The sequence below is a fragment of the Megachile rotundata genome, chromosome 10, assembly GCF_050947335.1.
Source record: "Megachile rotundata isolate GNS110a chromosome 10, iyMegRotu1, whole genome shotgun sequence".
Classification (NCBI taxonomy): domain Eukaryota; kingdom Metazoa; phylum Arthropoda; class Insecta; order Hymenoptera; family Megachilidae; genus Megachile; species Megachile rotundata.
The window spans coordinates 16989969-17008223 of NC_134992.1; the positions used below are offsets into that span (position 1 = coordinate 16989969).

At 40.9% G+C, this 18255-nt stretch overlaps 1 protein-coding gene across 15 annotated transcripts in view; it reads right to left on the bottom strand.

The window, feature by feature from the left end:
* Positions 1–18255, bottom strand: part of mtd (TLD domain-containing protein mustard) — a 107880-nt gene that overhangs the window by 23557 nt on the left and 66068 nt on the right. For 9 of the 15 annotated variants that reach the window (XM_076536322.1, XM_076536319.1, XM_076536318.1 and 6 more), the window contains 9 exons: positions 14130–14218; positions 6743–6971; positions 4108–4265; positions 3610–4002; positions 3246–3440; positions 2804–3157; positions 2578–2729; positions 1274–1444; positions 170–339 (listed from right to left, as the gene is read on the bottom strand). In XM_076536322.1, the coding sequence (XP_076392437.1) occupies positions 170–339; positions 1274–1444; positions 2578–2729; positions 2804–3157; positions 3246–3440; positions 3610–4002; positions 4108–4265; positions 6743–6971; positions 14130–14218 (1911 nt within the window). Of the gene's footprint in view, positions 1–169; positions 340–1273; positions 1445–2577; positions 2730–2803; positions 3158–3245; positions 3441–3609; positions 4003–4107; positions 4266–4340; positions 4362–6742; positions 6972–14129; positions 14219–15994; positions 16293–18255 lie in introns of those variants that run through there. The other 6 variants (XM_012294754.2, XM_076536317.1, XM_076536316.1 and 3 more) reach the window with 5 other exon arrangements.

Below are 18255 nucleotides of genomic sequence, written 5' to 3' on the forward strand. Positions count from 1 at the left end.
GGAGATAATTTAAAGCTAGCTCAGCACTGCACCTTAGAACACCCTGTACGAGCAGAAAAAGAAGAGAATCTTGTACGATCAGAACTTTAAATGAATCATTCCGAGAAATGTATACACAGAATAAAGTACAGAGTGTCGGAAAAAGTGATCCACGTATCGGGACACTTACTGTCGAAGCTGACGAACAGTTCAGGCATGTCTTCAACGGACACCATGCTGCGGTAGTCCAAACGTGGAGCGTTACTCGTTGAAGTTTTGCTACCTCGACTGCTGTCCACGCTGCTACTACCCGACGAGGTTAAAGGTTGTTGTCTGATGAACGTGCCTACGGAGGACCGTCTGAAAGGAAATCGTGCGGCAAGTTATTCTACCGTCGAGGAAAACAGCTTCCGAGTCGCGTTTCAAAATTACAACAGGGTACACAGGGTTTCTCGAGCGAGCAAGTCTCGTCGGCGAAATCCCGCGTGTGTTCTGCGAGTAATTTCGAAAGAACGCGTTACGCAAAACGGGACACGGTTGCAACACAGTTCGGGAACGATCGATCGCGGGGACACAACATTCAAGGTGAAACATTAATCGTGTCCAGCGTATTCGGCGAAATAAACTTAGGTGGCTGTCGAAGGGGTTTAGGCTAAACTTTGCTGTGTTTATTTCGGTTGCGTGTGTTGTTTTTGTAAGCGATACTGTGGCGGAATTTCTGAAAAGATGGTGACACGTTTACCTGGAAGCAGGAGAACAGAGTCTGGGGTCTGATCTCGATGACCCCGTGTGAAAGGCTTGAACAAAGTAACGAAAAGAAAACGGGCAAGCGAGATAACGGGGCGGGATCGAGAGTAACTTACAGAACCCATCGTAAACTGGTCCTACGGGAAATCAAATTTTCCAACAAGAACAAGAGACAGATAGAAAGAGAGAAAGAAGAATAATTGCGTTTAAATAAAACTTACAGGAAACACTGTATATTTTATACAAGTGTAACGTACACTCGGATGCAAATCTCGGATTCCTTTGGTCAAAGATAAATGCAACATTCCATCATTTCCTTCGAACTAAAGGAAACTTACGTTGTATCGGAGTGCACAAAGTGTCGAGGAAAAACAGACAACAAACTAGAAGTCTAATTAATAACAGAGACACTTAAAAATCATATCGAGTCGAAATACGGTACAGCCAATCTGATATTAAAAAGATAGAACAGCAGGAAGGGAAGGAAGAAAGAAAGAATAAAGTGGATACAAGTAAGTTGCTGATTCATGACCGGGCCCAAACTCACCCCATAAGCCCTCCTGGACCAGGTGAAACCTGAGGATTGCCGGAGTCCTGGGAGAGAGAGGAGGCGGTAAGCGGAGGAGTTCCTCCAGCCCTACCGCCCCCACCGCTCTCTTCGCTGGGAGTTTTAGCAAACAGGCCCGAGCTAAAGTCACTCACCAGGTTGATCGGCGAGCTTATATCCACCACCATTACATATTCTTTGTTAGTTACATTAGAAACGACAATGAAGCTTTAATTTAAACACACACAAGATTTACCATCACAGTCCTACCAATTCCCAGACTCCCGAATATAATCGTTATCAGAATGCTGTATAAAACCAACGTATTCTTACGATCATCTAATCACACTGCATTCTCCCTACGTGGCTTGTCTTCTATTTAGTGCACTTACATACACTCATCTGAACAGCACTGCGTGGAAATATTTCCATTCATACGACTTTCCATTATTCTACCCAGTGCCATATAGCGAGACTCCAGTGTAATCCACTTTACTACGAGTATCATGCAAGGCGATCTCTAGGCACCATAAAGAGAACCATATAAACTCCCATGAAACTGGGCGTATTAAATGTACGTCAGGTCTACTACAGTATCGTTAAAACTTGGTGCATCATCTATGGTTCTTTTATGAGAGCGCCTATAATCGCTTGCTACGATCGTCTTGTCATCATTGTAAGACATTTTTTGAATAATTGCATAATAGACTGTGATGGTACGACGTTATCGAAGACGAAGTCTGGACAGAGCTGAAAATCTCACATGTATACGTTCCTATGGTTAGTTTACAGTCCTTTTATGATTTATAAGAAGAAAAGAGAAAATGTATATCAACTTGCGTTTCACAAATGCAATAAGCAACTTGCTTCTATGCGCAAGTATCTAATTAATACTCTATATTCGAAAGAAATCGGAATTTATCAGAGATGCATAATCTTTCGTATCGACGATATATCAGAAAGCATACGTGCGCTAAAATATGCGATTCGTTTTGATACGAACAGCCCCGGTTACACTATAACATACCGATAATATTTGAAATGTTCTATGAACATTTGAGCAAAAAAGCAATCACGCGTGATAAAAAGAAATTTGATACCATACAAAGGAGGCTCTTCCCTGTATATGAATTATGCAAACCGTTCAACGATCGTTACTCATTCCTAACAAAGATGAATAATGAAAAATAAGATATAGAAGCGTATTATCCAGTTTACCAGAAATATTAATATACCATATAGGAATAGATTAGTAAAAGAAGTTCGTAAATATCGTATGATTCTAACATGACAAAGATTATCACCTTGAAAAAACTTTACTGAAGACTGACGAATGATGAGAGTCTGCGCTATTAGGGAGGCTCGAAACTTTATCAGATCCAGATTTACTGTCTTCTTCTTTTTCTCCTGTTAATCCTTCCATCCATGACAATGGATACGATAACCGTTTTAACATCTGAAGTACAAATAAAAATGTTGTACAACGTAACAATAATATTATGCTAATAATCATGAAACGATTCATCGTACCTTATTTCTACGAGTCTCTTGTTTGTCATCGTCTTTGTGTTCTTCGTCTTTCTCGGGTTCCTCCGTATTGTCTAAACTAAAAGATACCGAACTCGCCTTCTTTCTACCATTAATGGCAGAACCGCTATCTAGCATGTCGGTTGTAAGATTCGTCGGGGCAATAGTAATAGGAGGTACCCAATCTGAAGATAAGACAATATCTGCGTCTGAGTATACTTTCTTTGAAGGGTTAGGCTGAACTACTGGGAAAGGGGGATTAGGGTCACGAATGTCGATACCAGAGTCATGGCATGACAGTTTGACTAGAGATCCTTCTTCGTCTTCGGGAATCGTCTTCGATTTCGTTGAGTCGGTCTGTAACATAAGCGTAAACATTAATTCAATTTTATTTACTCGAGTTACGAGTATCACGAGTATTACAATATATCGACAATGATCCTACCTTGTCAGAACTTAAAGAGTCTTGTTGCTCATCCTCGACTGATAGCGTACACCTATCTTTGCTAGGAACTGCCCAGTGGTGGTCAAGCATAGAACGTCTACGTTCCTCTAATGTTCTACTTGCTTGACCACCACCGCACACGTCTTTAGTCTCCTTCTCTGCCTCTTTTTCTTTGGTTGTCGTTGTATCTTCTTCCTAAAAATCAACAAAGAGAATATAGCTTAATATAAAGCATGAAATAAAACTGAAGGAGTCTGTTAGGTTGATGTACAACTTCTGGAGGACTTCCACAATCTTTCAATTCTTGATATTCTCGAGAGAACCAACAAAAGCTGTACACTTTATTTTATTTATATTAACATACATTTTGAAGATTGGTGGGGGTAACGAGATCTCTCTCAAAGGCCTTTGGAAAAGCGTTTCCGTCTCTCTCAGCACAACTACACACGCTTTCGCTATCATCTGCTGTTAGCTCAGGGAAATTTTCATCTTTACCCGGCGACTGACACTTAATATTCTCATTTGACGAGGGTTTCTTCATGTAATAGATTTCTGGTTTCTTGTCTAAGTTTCCCGATTCTGTGTGGCCAACGCGCATATGCGCAATATCATAGTAAATAGCTGCATTCACAACAAATTCCATTGGTGCAATTACACCATAAGATTCAGCTCCATGTTCAATTACAAGTGGATCCGAGACATTGGGATCAAACATGACTGCATTTGGAGTGACCAGTAGTACACCACCGACAACACCCTGCAAAGTAAAAGCATTATTAAAAAATTCTCCCCATTAAATAAATAAAAATAGAAGGCAGAGAAATAAAATTAAGATGAGGAGTAATATGAAGACAAGCTTTACCTGGCCATCCGTGATGTGACGAACATTAATTTTCAAGAATCTTTCCTTAAACGGTTGTTCCTCTTCTTTTATGACTGCATTCGTATCGCTAAGAGGTGTCTTCACTCTTTCCATATGGCCTGGTTTTGGCGATACTGGCCTCAAATTATCCAGAAGTTCTGTAAATTATAATACAATAAAATTTATAAATTTTTACTTTAAAGTCAGTTCGCATTACAAGGTTCACAACCTACCCATCTTAAAAGGAAGGAAACTGATTATTCTAAAGAGATTACTTTGTAAAATTCAATGAGTTATTACACACAATTTAATGACGATATTTAAATTATTTGATTTCATTTAATATGACAGTTTTTAACTTGTAGCACTGAACTTGGTTAGAATATGCGATGATTGTATAGTGACACCATTCCTATTTTATTTCGCATAACACGAAACGTTTGTTTTTTGACAGCGTACAGGTTATGTTAGGTATATACAACGCCATATTGCTTTCACAGTTTACATCGGGACATCAATCAGCTGATGTATTTTACTATATACATCGAGCAGAATAAAAACTTACCATCATTTGATAACATATGGTTAAACATTTTACAGTGTTTTTATCAGATTCCGAATTCTGTGCGTACATAAACGTTTGGCAATCGAACAAAACATTATCAAAACGATCTACAAAAAAGTATATCATAAAAATTACAAAGCATCGAAGAAAGATATTGTTTCGTGTGCATTTATAATTTACCAACAACATACTATACAATTTAACTAGGTTGAGTCATGACTATCGATTAAAGTGTCTGCCAAAAGTGAATCAAGTATAGGTCATGAAGAGAGAGGAAAGCAGAATGCGCGGGAACCAGAGCGAGACAAGGAAGAACGTATAGACCTCCTCGAAAATCGATCTGCTATGTACGCCCACGTAAACTTGGTAGCTTTTTGCTACAACATAATTTGTTTTGAAACTTACACTCGATCAAACGTACACAGCAATTAATTTTACAGAACAGTGACTTACGCGTGCATACGATTATGTAACGTGGCGCCACCAGGAGGAAAGTTTTCGAAAAGTTTCAATAACCAAATTCACAGATACTTTGTAGAAATTTTCTGTAAACCTCGGGTTTGAAACGGAACTTAAATTTAATTTGAAACTTCTCTACATTTTAGAGAGCGACGAGAAAATTCTGCAGAGATCTTCTGGAAAGTCCAGGGAGATTCTAAGGAAGGATTTTACAAAATTGTGACAACAATCTAAGAAAATTCTAGAAGGTCTAAATCGTAAAGACAATTTAAGGAAAATGTATAAATACGGTGCGAAGAATGTAGAGAAATTGTAAATTGTGAACATGACTGTACAACGTACGGAAGGGTTAAGCTTTCAACAAACAACTTAGAAGGATTTTATGGTTCGCATAAAAGCGTTGCATCATGCATCGTTATTTTTATACCTCGGCTCGATTATTGTTTGGCGCGATAAATATTCATAGCGTAGCGAGGAAATTGCTTAATTTCTGTTTGATTCATAATCGATTCGTCTAACGATCTACGACAATGTATTCGTATCAAAACATGACTTAATGCGTGGTTAACATAATTCGAAAGCAAAATTGGCGCGAACGGCTCTCTCTATGAATAATGGATCAGCGAGCAAGAGTAGTGTAGTGGCGCGTTCAGGTGGGTCGCATTGACTCACCTGGCCAAATATCAAGATGAATCGAGTTTCGATTGTATCTGCGTATACCAGACACTACTCTGAATATTAACGCGACTCTATTGCACATATCGGATAGATAAGACTCGACGTTGCATTCGTGTTACAACGTCTTTGAATATACATATACACGGGTCATAGTTACGAAGCGCTACAGTGTTCTAACGTCGGGCAACACGCAATGAAATATTTGCGAATTCTGTCGGTACAGCGATGAATTCTTATAACCGTATAATAACTTTTGCGTTACCTTCACCTAGATACAACTCTTATTCATAACATCGTACGTAAAAAATGTAGCATTCCTTGACAGTCTGCCTCGAGATAAAGATTAAGTCGGATGATATCATAGAACCAAATAGAAACTTGACAAAATTCCAACGCCTGAAATTCGGCTAGACTGAAAACTCGTTTCGCAGAATCGACTGCGTTATTTCTTTGACATTCACTAGACTCGACTGACCTAACTTAGCCCGTTAAGATTCCTTTCTACGACCAAACCCTACCATAGACGATATGACCTACAATACACATTGGCGTAACGAGCTAGACAGTGCAGGGGGTCTGATCTCCAATTAACGAATTTCACGTTATAAGGTAGCCTACATAGAACTCGCAGTTATATCGACACAAGAGAAAACAAATGCAAGTAAAGCAAATATTAATCCGCTGCAAACAAATCTAGCGTGAAAATTTCAATGAGCTTGCATGGCTGATATGTCAACAATAGATCCTTCGAATCTCACGCAACAATTGTCAAGTTGTCGTCAGTGTTACGTGACGAGATAGAAAATCGATACAGATTAGAATTAGTATACGGAGAAGAATTTTCGAACCGATGCTATTCCCGTGGTGTAATTACGAAAAGGAGGCTAGAAAGGTATAGAATTAGCGAAATCGTAAAAAGATCGAGATAATTACCTTTTTCCTCTGGAGGTAGGTCATCTTGGGACTCGTGGTCGTGACAAGGATCCGGACTAGGCGCGTCGGTAGTGGTTTCGCCTCCTGGTCGACCTTCTCCTTTCGCCGGTACCCACAATTGCTGGCCGGGATAAATGAAAGTACTTCCGAGCCTGTTCAATTTGCTCAGCTCGGATGGCGTTGTGTCGAACCTCGCGGCCACAGACGTGAGCGTGTCCCTGTCGCCCACCTACGCGAAACGAAACACAAACACAAATTAACCGTCTAACTGACAGATGTCGGTTCGATAAAAGGCAGGACTATTTTACGCTCCGCGTACTAGTGTCACCGGGTGGGGCTCTTTACGTTGCTCCGTTTTCTTTTTACGACCCATCAACGGCAGACGTAAATCAACGGGCTGTCTTTGCGAGCGATTACAACTCTTCTACACGGTGTTTCACTTATTCTCGACGCGTTTAATACGCGTATCTTCGGCGAGCTACGAGCAATCGAATTCTTCGCAAGGTCATCCGCGAGGCCAGTCTATGGTCAACACCACGATCCTATAACCGGGTCTGAACACTCCTACTCCAAATATACGATAAAGGATGTAACCCGAACGAAGCCAGAACAATAATATAACGTCACAAGCAGGATACAGCGCTTGCTACAGAAATTGCGACGAATTTTAAACGATCAAACTCGAGGCGTGGGAAATTGAAGCAACACGACGCACGATAATTTCAGACGTTAGCCACGTACGAAGTTAGGCTGGTTAACCGAAAACGGTGTCATCAAGGAGAAAACGGGATCATCAGGAACGTCTGCAAATTGAGGCACAAGATACGGTTTATGACGTAGCATCGGCACTGAGCCGTGAAATTACGTTTCACCGATATTTGGCCGATTTCGCGCGGGCAAAAGCCCCGCTGGCACGTGAACCAGTGTAACGGTTCAGACCGCTCCAGGTTGCCCTCGTCAAAGCGTCGCTTCGACGATCGATGATCCTCTCGATTGGCTTTTCGAGTAGCGATATCGATCGAGCCGAGCTACGCCATCTATTATTCGCGCGTAACCCGTGGTCTAGTGATTTGCATTTAGGGTTGGCTCACACAGGTGTCGGCCAGTAGGTGTGAAAGTTAGACGCCTGTTTGAAATGTACACCCGAACACGCGCTCGCTCTGTAACTCGAGAGCTTCGAGACTAATGCGATTCTCGTTAGAATTCCGCCTGGGAACTGGGATCTATGCCGGGGTTCTCTCTCTCTCGCTTTCGAGAAAAAATGTTCGGGATTCTTTCTACGGTCACAGGATATTTCTGTACCGGTGTGTGTAAAACTCCGCGTAAAGGACAACGTAGCTCGCTTTAATTGTAAAATAACGAGAAACCCTGAAAGTTGCAAGCTCGCGTACTAAAAATAACTGTTACATAATGCCCGTATCCGCTCGCGTCCTCGACTCGATAAAGTTGCAAGTTCAGGAATTCGTCTGGAGATTCGAGCGTCGACGATCATCGGTGGTAAAATAAGAAGTCTATCACAAAGAGTCTCTTCGCGATCGAAAGAGTAACCGAAGTTGAAGAAATCCGAGAAGCGATTACACAGAGAAACTAACGAGGGTCCGGTAAAACGAGAGTCGACCTAACGAACCATTTAATCCAAGGACGATATCGACGAATATCCTCTGTCGTATAATCGCGATGACATCGAAGAAGATGCCTTTCGCGTTCGTTAACGATCGCGAGAAGAAAGTCGTGGATTCTCGAGAAAAGAGCAGCAAGAGGGAAAAGTTAGAAAATGCATAGGGGTTGAAGTAGGGCCGAATAAGGGAGATAAAAAGCCGCGAATCGGGGTGATGAAGCTTTTAAGGCGAGGCAAGGAGAAGAAAGAACGAAATAAGGGAAGAAGAGGGATGATGTTTTGTGAAACGAGGGGGTAGGAGGTCGAGTCGGCATTGTTTCAGTTTCTGCGGCTTTTAGTTCAGTGATTCTCAACGGAACGAACCTTTCTCTTTAGATAATAACAGTTGTATTGGCAGAACAAAAAATTACTATCGTTTACATTCTTTTAAATGGATGTACCTTAATTAATATAGAAAGATATTTGAGAATGAACCTAGACAAGGTTTTTGTTGGCAAGTTAAAATGAGAATCACTGAAGAATGCCCGGTACCGTCAAGAAGAAGAGCTGCTGTCCCGTTGACAAAAGATCGCGCAAGAAAGCTGCCGTTGTCCCGATTCTTTCCTCTTTTCTTTCCACGTAGCCTGGTTACCTTCGTTTCGCGTCTTTCGTCCCAAGAGCTTCTTATTCAGGGTCGTCCGCCACATTTTCGCGGTTTACGTATTCGATAAAAGCTCACTCCGGTCTCTGACACATTTCAAAGCTGTCCTCCCTCTTTCCCTCGCGGCTTTTCCGGCCACGCGTAATTACCTTTCTTATATTCGAGACCAACTGCGTTTCCAAATCTTATCGACCTATGAGACGCGTTGCATGAAATGAAAATAAGACTCTTACGTTTGGATATACGTAACGATGATTCAACGCTCGGCGACATAAAATAATAACCAAATTCGTGTCGACGCAACGCGCAGTAATTTTTAGCTCGTTAATTGAACAGATAATCGACGAGTGGTAATCCGAAGCTTTGTAATTGAACGTGCGGTAACCCAACACGAACCGATATAATGAATGGCAATGCAGCGCGTGTCGATACAACAGCTATTATCATTAAACGACGCAATCTAGGTATTTCGCAGTTTGGATATTAATCGTTTCAATGATGTATCCGCGCGTCCGGATGAATAGAGTAGCGAGAGATAAGAGGGACACAGTCGGATTACAGGCATCGATCGATCAAAGATGTGTAAGGGGATGAAACGGATGGCATAAGCTATCTCTAATCGGCGACGGTTCGAAGCAACGTTGATTACAGTACAACAGTTGGGATTATAGGGCAATCACGGTCATCCCGGTACCGTTGCACAGGATAATGGAAAGACAGGCTGGAATCAGCCGGTGCTCGGGATACGCCATTAGATTGAGCGTTATAAGGAACTTTCTATAACGGTTCAAGTCACACGATCTTGTAATTACACCACGTTTACGTAACAATTTATGTGGCCATAATGGGTTTAAAAATGGGTTAGAAAGTGCTGAAAGTATCTTTCGAACAACGACACCCTAATGGAGCGCGTTGCGCAAACTGTCAGGATGGAATTCGACTTCTACACGGTAATTTCGTGTTAATTTCTTTAATTAATTATTCCCAGCAGCCGAGACGGAAACAGAGAGAATTTATTCGCTTCGTGCAAAAATATAACGTCAACATTTTAATCGGAGAGAAATAAAGAAGACTGTAAGTATTGCTTTAAAAGAATTTGCATTCATTAATATGGATGTAAATCAACAGCGAGTTCTACTCTTTAATTACGATTACAACCGACAAGTATACCCAATTACGTGCGTGTAGTAAGTTTATAGCAGAAAGCGACGCACATCCTGTCGGTTCACACGCCAAATAATCGGATGTGCACGCGACCAACCTTATTATCGGTCATGAATGGCTTCACCGGTGTTTAGACATCATTGCTATTTATATCCAATTAAATTTTCAGACGACTTCATAGCACGACGCGTTCGTGATGCAACCACCATAGAGGAGAAACGACAGCCTCGAGATTCATGGCGTTCCATCGAGACTGTCGAGTATCCCATTGTGTAACGATTCAGCTTCCTCGTTGCTGGAACACCGCTTCCGGTCCCTTGAGCAAGTCTCGCGGATGTTGCATTAGAAAAGCTTGGATCAAAACAGAAGAGAAATCTCTTCGGAGAAGACAGTACCGTGACCTGACCGATGAAATATTCTAGGAAGTATTTCTTCCTGTTGATCGAGAAGACTCAAAAGTGGAAGAATTTGGAAAATTGAAAAATGTAGCGTAAAAAACATCATCGAAGGATAAAAATAAAATACTGGCTAAACCAGTCGCGGTTGAATGAATATTTCTGCGACGTTACTTTACCGGTTCTGTTAATCGGAAACGTTGGTCGACGATCTATCAGGGAACGAATGTTTCGTGGTATGCATCCCGTACACGTTCGAATTCGGTATGCGTAGTGGCACGCAACGAATTCGTAAGACGAATGGATCTCGTCGCCTCGCGGAGGTGTTTCGATTCAATTCGCCGCGTTCTTGTTTCCATCGATAACTGGAAGTTGCTCAAAGGAAACGTTAAACGCTGACAGGTAACGTTTCGCAGAACGTTGCACCGTAATGTCGCAGTAACCTTGCAAGATGATACTGGTCGTGTTGCACAGGCATTGCAGTGAACCGTTACGTGAACATTGTAATATTCTGTTTCAGGAACTGTCACGTACATTACGTTATACCGTTTCGAGTACTATTTTCACGCGACGAAGCGTTATTTCGATGAACACCGTCGCCTCGAATCGTCGTAAAAGAATTGTGGTTAGTTCGAGTGCTTCTTTCTAATTTGCAGCATAAGCGCGCACCAACGTACAGTCCGGTACTGAAATATTGCTACCTTGGCGATATAACGAGCGGTGACACCTTGTCATTTAAAAGACCTGAACCATAATGTTATAAAAAAAACGGCACAAAAGGTTGAATATCAAAAAGCTGAAGTAAAATAATCGATAACCACGATGAAAGATGATGGCAGCCGGTGTCGGCGCGAAGGCGGAAAAAATTGAAGGAAGTAAATCAACATCGCTCATATTTTTATTATCCAGTTCTTCGACGGGAAGACGCATCAATCGCGCGAACTCGCGTACGACATGAAAAGAAAATGAATCGCGTAGTAGCTTCGGATTTATGTCCATTCTTTCGCGTCGGTTATATTAAAACTGAAACGCAAATAGAATTCAGATTGCGACGTTTAGAGCATCTAACAGAAAGCCATTAATTTCTCGGTATAGTGGCGATTCCATCTTCGTCGGTGGGAGACGCGAGGCGAAAGATAGAAGTTTAAATGGGATACAGAAAGAACAGACAACGAGCAATCAGCGGTGGAGGGTGAGGTGTCGCGGAATAATTAATGAATTTCCCCGGGACACGAATTACGTTTTAAGCGTCTCGTAAAATCTATTTGCAAGCGACATTGCTGGGAAACGAAGCGGGCTTCTCTTTGAGACTTCTTTTGCTATTTAATAAGCGATAGGTGCCGATTAACCGGCGGATATGAATTCGCGACATTATTGAACTGTACTCTTTGGATCCACTTGTTCGATACCAAGCCTTGTTTAATTATTAAATTATTCACTGCCCCATTTTCAAATTTTTATGGTCCGTAAAACAACGAATTAATTTATCATTTAGCTACTGAATTATTTATCGCATCATTTTTATGTGAGACACATTTTGTGTAAATTATATTTATGACCTGCGAAGGAACGAATTAATTTTTAATTCAGCTGCTGAATTATTTATCGCACCGTTTCCCTGATAAAAGTATCATCTAAATTACATTTATGGTCTATAAAGGAGCAGATCTTAAAAGTGTTTTCCCACTTTCTATTATAATCCATTATTTCGGTGTAAGAGGAAAAGTAAATAAAACACCGCGTAAGTCGTATTTCACGAAACCACCCCGGATGAAATAAATATTACGTTTGCGCGCGTACTATATTTCTAAGCTTTATATAGTCGAGGAATGCTGTATCGATTTGTAGTATCGCGCGACGTGTGTGCATGCACGTGGACGTCGAGAAAGTGAGCGTCCATTTGCGAAAGGCATCCATATGCAGGCTCAAGAAAGCATAAGCGCGCCATTATGCAACGCACGACCGAGACCAAACATACACCGCGAGTAATTTAGCGTGCGTGCGTCCACTTACATCGTGAGCGAGTTACGTTTCATAAAGCGAGGCCAGTTCAACGAAACTCGCTTGCGAAACGTTTATAAATATTTGTTTGAAAAGTAACATCGCGCTGAATGAGTCTAAACGACCGTTTAGCAATCGGACGGTTCGCGAGAATTTTCGAAATATTCAGACGTCGCGATCTAACGCGAGGAGCGACTTCGATATCGTCTTTCGGACTTTGGGATTTCGGTACTTTTCAAGTTTAAGACTTTGTTATTTCAGAAAGTTAAGAATTTAGAAATTTGGGACTTCACAGAATGATCGCGAGCAAATGCGTCAGAAGGAATTACCGTTTTCAAAAGCCTCGGCCTATAAAAGTTTGGAAAACGTCTAACGGGACCATTCAGCACCGTTGTCGAATACAATAAAAATCTAATAAACTTATTTCCCAAAAGAGCCGCTATTACAACCAATTAATGAAGCATCAACGCGGCGTGAATGACCGTTTACAGCTGACGTACTAAATGACACCACCGTTGAATTATTATCAATAACCGATACTTTGGTGTTAACCGTATACGTGTCTAACTAACGGTTGGCGACCGTCGCACAGATGACGCTACCGTAACGATTAAGCGAATATCCCAGTGTAAATAATTTTGAAACATTTATATAAAGTTTGTTCGGGAATTTTTGAGCGATTCGATGGAATCTTTCCATCGCCATTCAGACGTTCGCTCGGCGCATAATTTTCGTAACGGGAGATACGAGGACGGAAATCTCGCGACAGAATTCGAATCGGTATTATTCGATTTCCCTTATCGATCGAGCGGGCACGCTATCGCAGGATACAAGGTGTACCGGGTTTTTGAGCTTCCGCTGCTCCGGAATTCAAACGACGCGTTTTCCATCCCGTCCCACCTTTCCGTTCTCCAGGAATTCCAGCTGCATACTAAGTAGCTACACGAGATATTTCTAGTAAAACGCCGGAGCCTCGTCTTCTAACGAAATTCGACGCAATTTTCAACAATTTTGAAAATCTCTATTCATGAACGGCGTTACTCCGCTTCTTTTCTCTTCTACTACTTTACCCTTCGGTCGCGCAACTGGGTCAATGGCGACCCAGATTTACGAATAGGTGTGCACGAGTATGTCTCGATTAAATTCAGCCGAAATCATTCGCGTTTCTACCGACAAATTATATTACAAAAAGTAGAGATTCAGGGATTTAGGACGAAAATTAGAATCCGTACGAATAAAGTGAACTGAAAAGGTTATCGCGAACAAGATTGTCCATTTATTTCGAATGCATCGATTATTCACTAGATATTCGAACGAGCACGAATAACAAAATGCGTCGAAAATGCAGCGGTATTCTAGAGACGAATCGGTCGGGAACGATTTAATTCACGAGAGATATGTATTTACGCGTTCGAGCAGAGGTTACGCTCTCGTCTCTCCTTGACTTCCAATCGTTTTTCATGGCTCTCGATCATCCGTGCAAAAGCTCCATTGCTGGCTCGTTCAGCGAGGCTTTTTCACGCTCGAGAGTGCATCTTATTATTCGATACGCATTGAAACGTTACTCACCGTGTAGGCGATCGTGTTAATGGGCTGTGAAACACGTCCGTGCTTCTTCTCATGCGTCGTTGAGCCATCTTTGCTGTCGCTGTCTGAATCTGAAAATAATTTATAACGTTCAGCGATTAACAACTTTCTACTTCTACAAATTTCATTAATTATTTCAACCAGAAAACGATATTAAATTTTATCGAGAGTTGGAACATCGTTTTGCGGGCATTGAAATCACCAAAACTATATTCGATTGCACGAGTTCAAACCTACTGTTCGAAGACAATACAACGAAACTAGAAAATTCGAGTTAATTTTCTAATTCCAATACGAAATCAACCGGAGACAACGAGTAAATAGAACGCACGTGACGATAAGAGAGCAGCCATCGCTGCACTCGACAAACACGAGAGGCAAATACTTTAATCGCTGTCAATTTATCGAGTACTACGATTCGGACACGTGTCCAGAAATTCGTTTATTCAAGGAAACGCGCTGTGAAACGCACGAGATCTATTTTAAAACTCGTCAAACTGCTCATCACGATGATTGTTTTCGTTATCTGGTCGTGACGGTTTTTTTTTAGTGAATCACAAATTTTGAGCGAAACAATTAACACCCACGAAATTCCTTAAAGCCGGAGTTTAAGTAAACAAAGGGAACGTGTTAATATCTCGAATAAAGATGAAAGCAACGAGTGTTAATTTGTTCCCTCCGTTAAGAATTACTGGGTGAATCGGACGTTGTGAAAGAAATTCGACCAACTTTACTCAACGATATTTACCCACGCTATTAACACGATGTTTCATTCGAAGTTATTTTTAAACTGGACACTTCTAAATTCCCAAATTCTCGAATTCGGTTCACCAACTTGAAAATGTTCCCGAGTATCACAATCGTTTGTGAACAGTTTGCTTGAAACTTCGCATAAACTGTTTCGTCGTCTGGTTAAGTAAATGAAACGGAACCAAAGATTTTCGTCCATAGAAATTCCAGAGAAATTTACACCGTACTCGAAGCGACTCGACGAGCAAACGTGAATAGCTCAAGTTGTCTGGCAAGAATGCAGACTTAAACGTAGCTTGCAATTAAATTAATCACGGTACACGGCGTTTCCGTTAGGCTTCGTCGTTAAAAGGACAATCATCCGTTGAACGACGAGTGAAAACGCTACTAGTTTTCCGGGATAGTTATTTGGATTTCAGAGAAACGCATACCTGTTATCTGCTGATACCGGTTTATCTGTAGTACGCTTGACGTTATCAATTGCACTTTAACGGAGTCTAACGTAATTTCGCGAAACAATAACGCGAGATGTAAGGAAGGAGAATTATATAAGAATTCCGAACAATTATGCCACATAAATAGGTCAATGAGATCATGCATCTATACCGTTGACGAGGTAGAAAAACTTTGCGTAAGAAACGTCGAAAAGATATTCGGTAACAATGCTAGCACATGAAAATATTCAAATTTTATTCATAGCATTCGAGCATCCCAGATGTAATCAAACGTCCCAGACCTACTTCGCAACTATCCATATTAAACCTTCGTGAGACACTTGTTCATTACAGTTTCATTTCATACCCTCGTTCTGTGTCTGTCGTCAGGTACTCATCATTCCGTTTACAGATCTGGACAATCGGTTGACTAGCATGGCAGAAATATCGAGGCGGTATCACGACTATATTTAACGACTCGTCCAATGTTCGATGAAATAGGTCGTTGAGTACGTAATTTGACGAACTGACACTGATCGTCTCTCGTATCAAAATCGTAGATTAGCTCTACTTGTAATATTTTTATCTCGAAGCGAACTCGTTTAACGTCAATTATCGACGAACCGATTATTTCGAAAGGAGCTGTAGAAGATGCGGGTATACCTGTGCTCGAAGAGGAACTGTGTCGAAAGGGTTTGTGAACCGAGCAAGACAAATGTTCTCCGTTGACCGTGTAGTACACCACATAGTCCAGATACGTCTTCTCGAAGATGCGAATATTGTTCGGTTCGTAGTCGACGAACTCCCACGACGACGTTGACATGCTCGTACGATCGATTTTCATCTACTTGCTCTCGAGCGAACGTTGAATAAACAATGTTCGTCAAGTTCGTTAACTTTGTTCGCGACACCGTCTCACTGTATCTTCGTTCACGAGAAATAGCGCGTGTATCTCAAAGTTTCAACGAAATCGATAAACCGTTCATTTTCTGTAAACAATAGTTCGGTGGTGGGACGAGGTAAACTTTCAAGAACCTTCGTGACTTTTTTTTTAATTAAACTTGCGGCTGGAATAGTGTTAGCTGCGGGGAAACAGGGTCCTCGCAAGAAAATGCGAGAAGACAAAGGGAGAAACGCGAACGACGACAGCCAAGTCAATTACCGCAACTTGATTGATGGTACTTCGTTGACCCATATAAAAAGAGGGCGCCATTAATCGAAAAGGAGACGTAGAATCGACACGAATGACCTTGCGCAATGAAACATATAATTGCACCGTTTTATTTTAGTTGAATTATGTAAGGGTATTAGTAGAAAATTTTGTTGCTCCAATTAGGTGGGAGGGTCCCCCTGATGTCGTCGGATAACGAAGTGCAACAGGGATCAAACTAATGTCAGAGCTAGAAAGTTAAAAAATTCGATGACAACGAAAGAATCGTATAGTTAGAAAAGCAGGAAGTAAATTGAATGCTATATTCGATGTTTTCATCGAGGACATCGAAACGTTAGATGACATCGACCGTTTGAATATGACGTTTAATATGCTAATGCAGTTTCGGATGTCGACGATAATAATCGAGTCAACAGACCGCGAGGTAATTAAAATGCTATAAGATGATGGGACGACAATAGGTGCGAGCGACGAATAGGAAGAGCGTACAAGAATAGATACTATTATTCGATCATTTTGTTCGATGTTTGCGTTTTTCTCGCCGGACTAAGGTTATTGTATAATAGCCATCTCTGCGGAACGGAAATTAATTGCACTCTGCGGCACGATGTTCGATATTCTAATTAGCTGTAGCTAATTACGATAGCCAGCGAATATAAAAATAAGCAGAAAAGAAAGCTCGGATTATCGAATCGTATTGAATTCCAGGGAAATTTTGGAAATTAAGCTAGAAATAGTGTAGACGTAGAAATATCTAAAATTATACAAATTTAAAAACACAAACGAGCAAAGTAAACGAACGAAAGTTGACTCCGAAACATTTATATCATCGTTCCACTTAATTTTGTATTAATTACATATCGTTTCGCTATTGTATCTTTACTCTTTCTGTTCATCATCGTACATAAATGATTTAGTAACACTATCATGTTATGCACAGGTTTTGTTTTCATCGAGGTAGTCAAAGCGTGTTAATTAACCGTCAACCTAGCAGTAAGACTAATCTACCTTGCTAACGAACACCTAAAGCTGACTTGACTATACTCTATCTCGTTGCTTCGGTTACAAAATTATTTTGCGCAGAAAAATCGTCGCTAAACCAATTATATTTAAACAATCTCATAATATTGATTACGTTTTCCGGTCAAGTTTTTTGTACTTATCGAGTCTTATAGATGGAAATTATTTTATCGACTCGTGTGCAAACTGGCGATAACGATTAACGCACCTTAATAGGATTAACTTGTTCATATCGAGATAATGGATCTGACTTTTTCTGCGATTACTTTAAATAGCACGATAACGACAATCTATAATTTATTTATATACTTCAGTATTTTCAATATCTACAAAAATGTGAATATATATTTAAAAATCGATTGCAAGTCTCCAAATTCTTGAATATTGCTGAACTGAACAATTTTAAAAATGATATAATCAAAAACTTTCAGTGTCTCAGAGTTGAAAAATTTCAGAAATGTAGACATGGGTGCGCCAGCCGAAAAATGTGAACAAGTCAGAAATACCCATCGCTATTCGCAACGCACCTCTATGCCACCAAATTTTCCTATCACTCGCATTAACACCGACAGTATTCGATGAATCATAACCTCTCGGAATAAACAAACACAAGAGTCTAGAATAACGACGAAAAGAAGGAACGAAAGCCCACTCGTGGGTGCTCGAGACGTTTCACTTTCTCTCGACGTGTCCACGTGGTCGATCGTTTGCCGGTAGCGAGCGATGGAAGTCG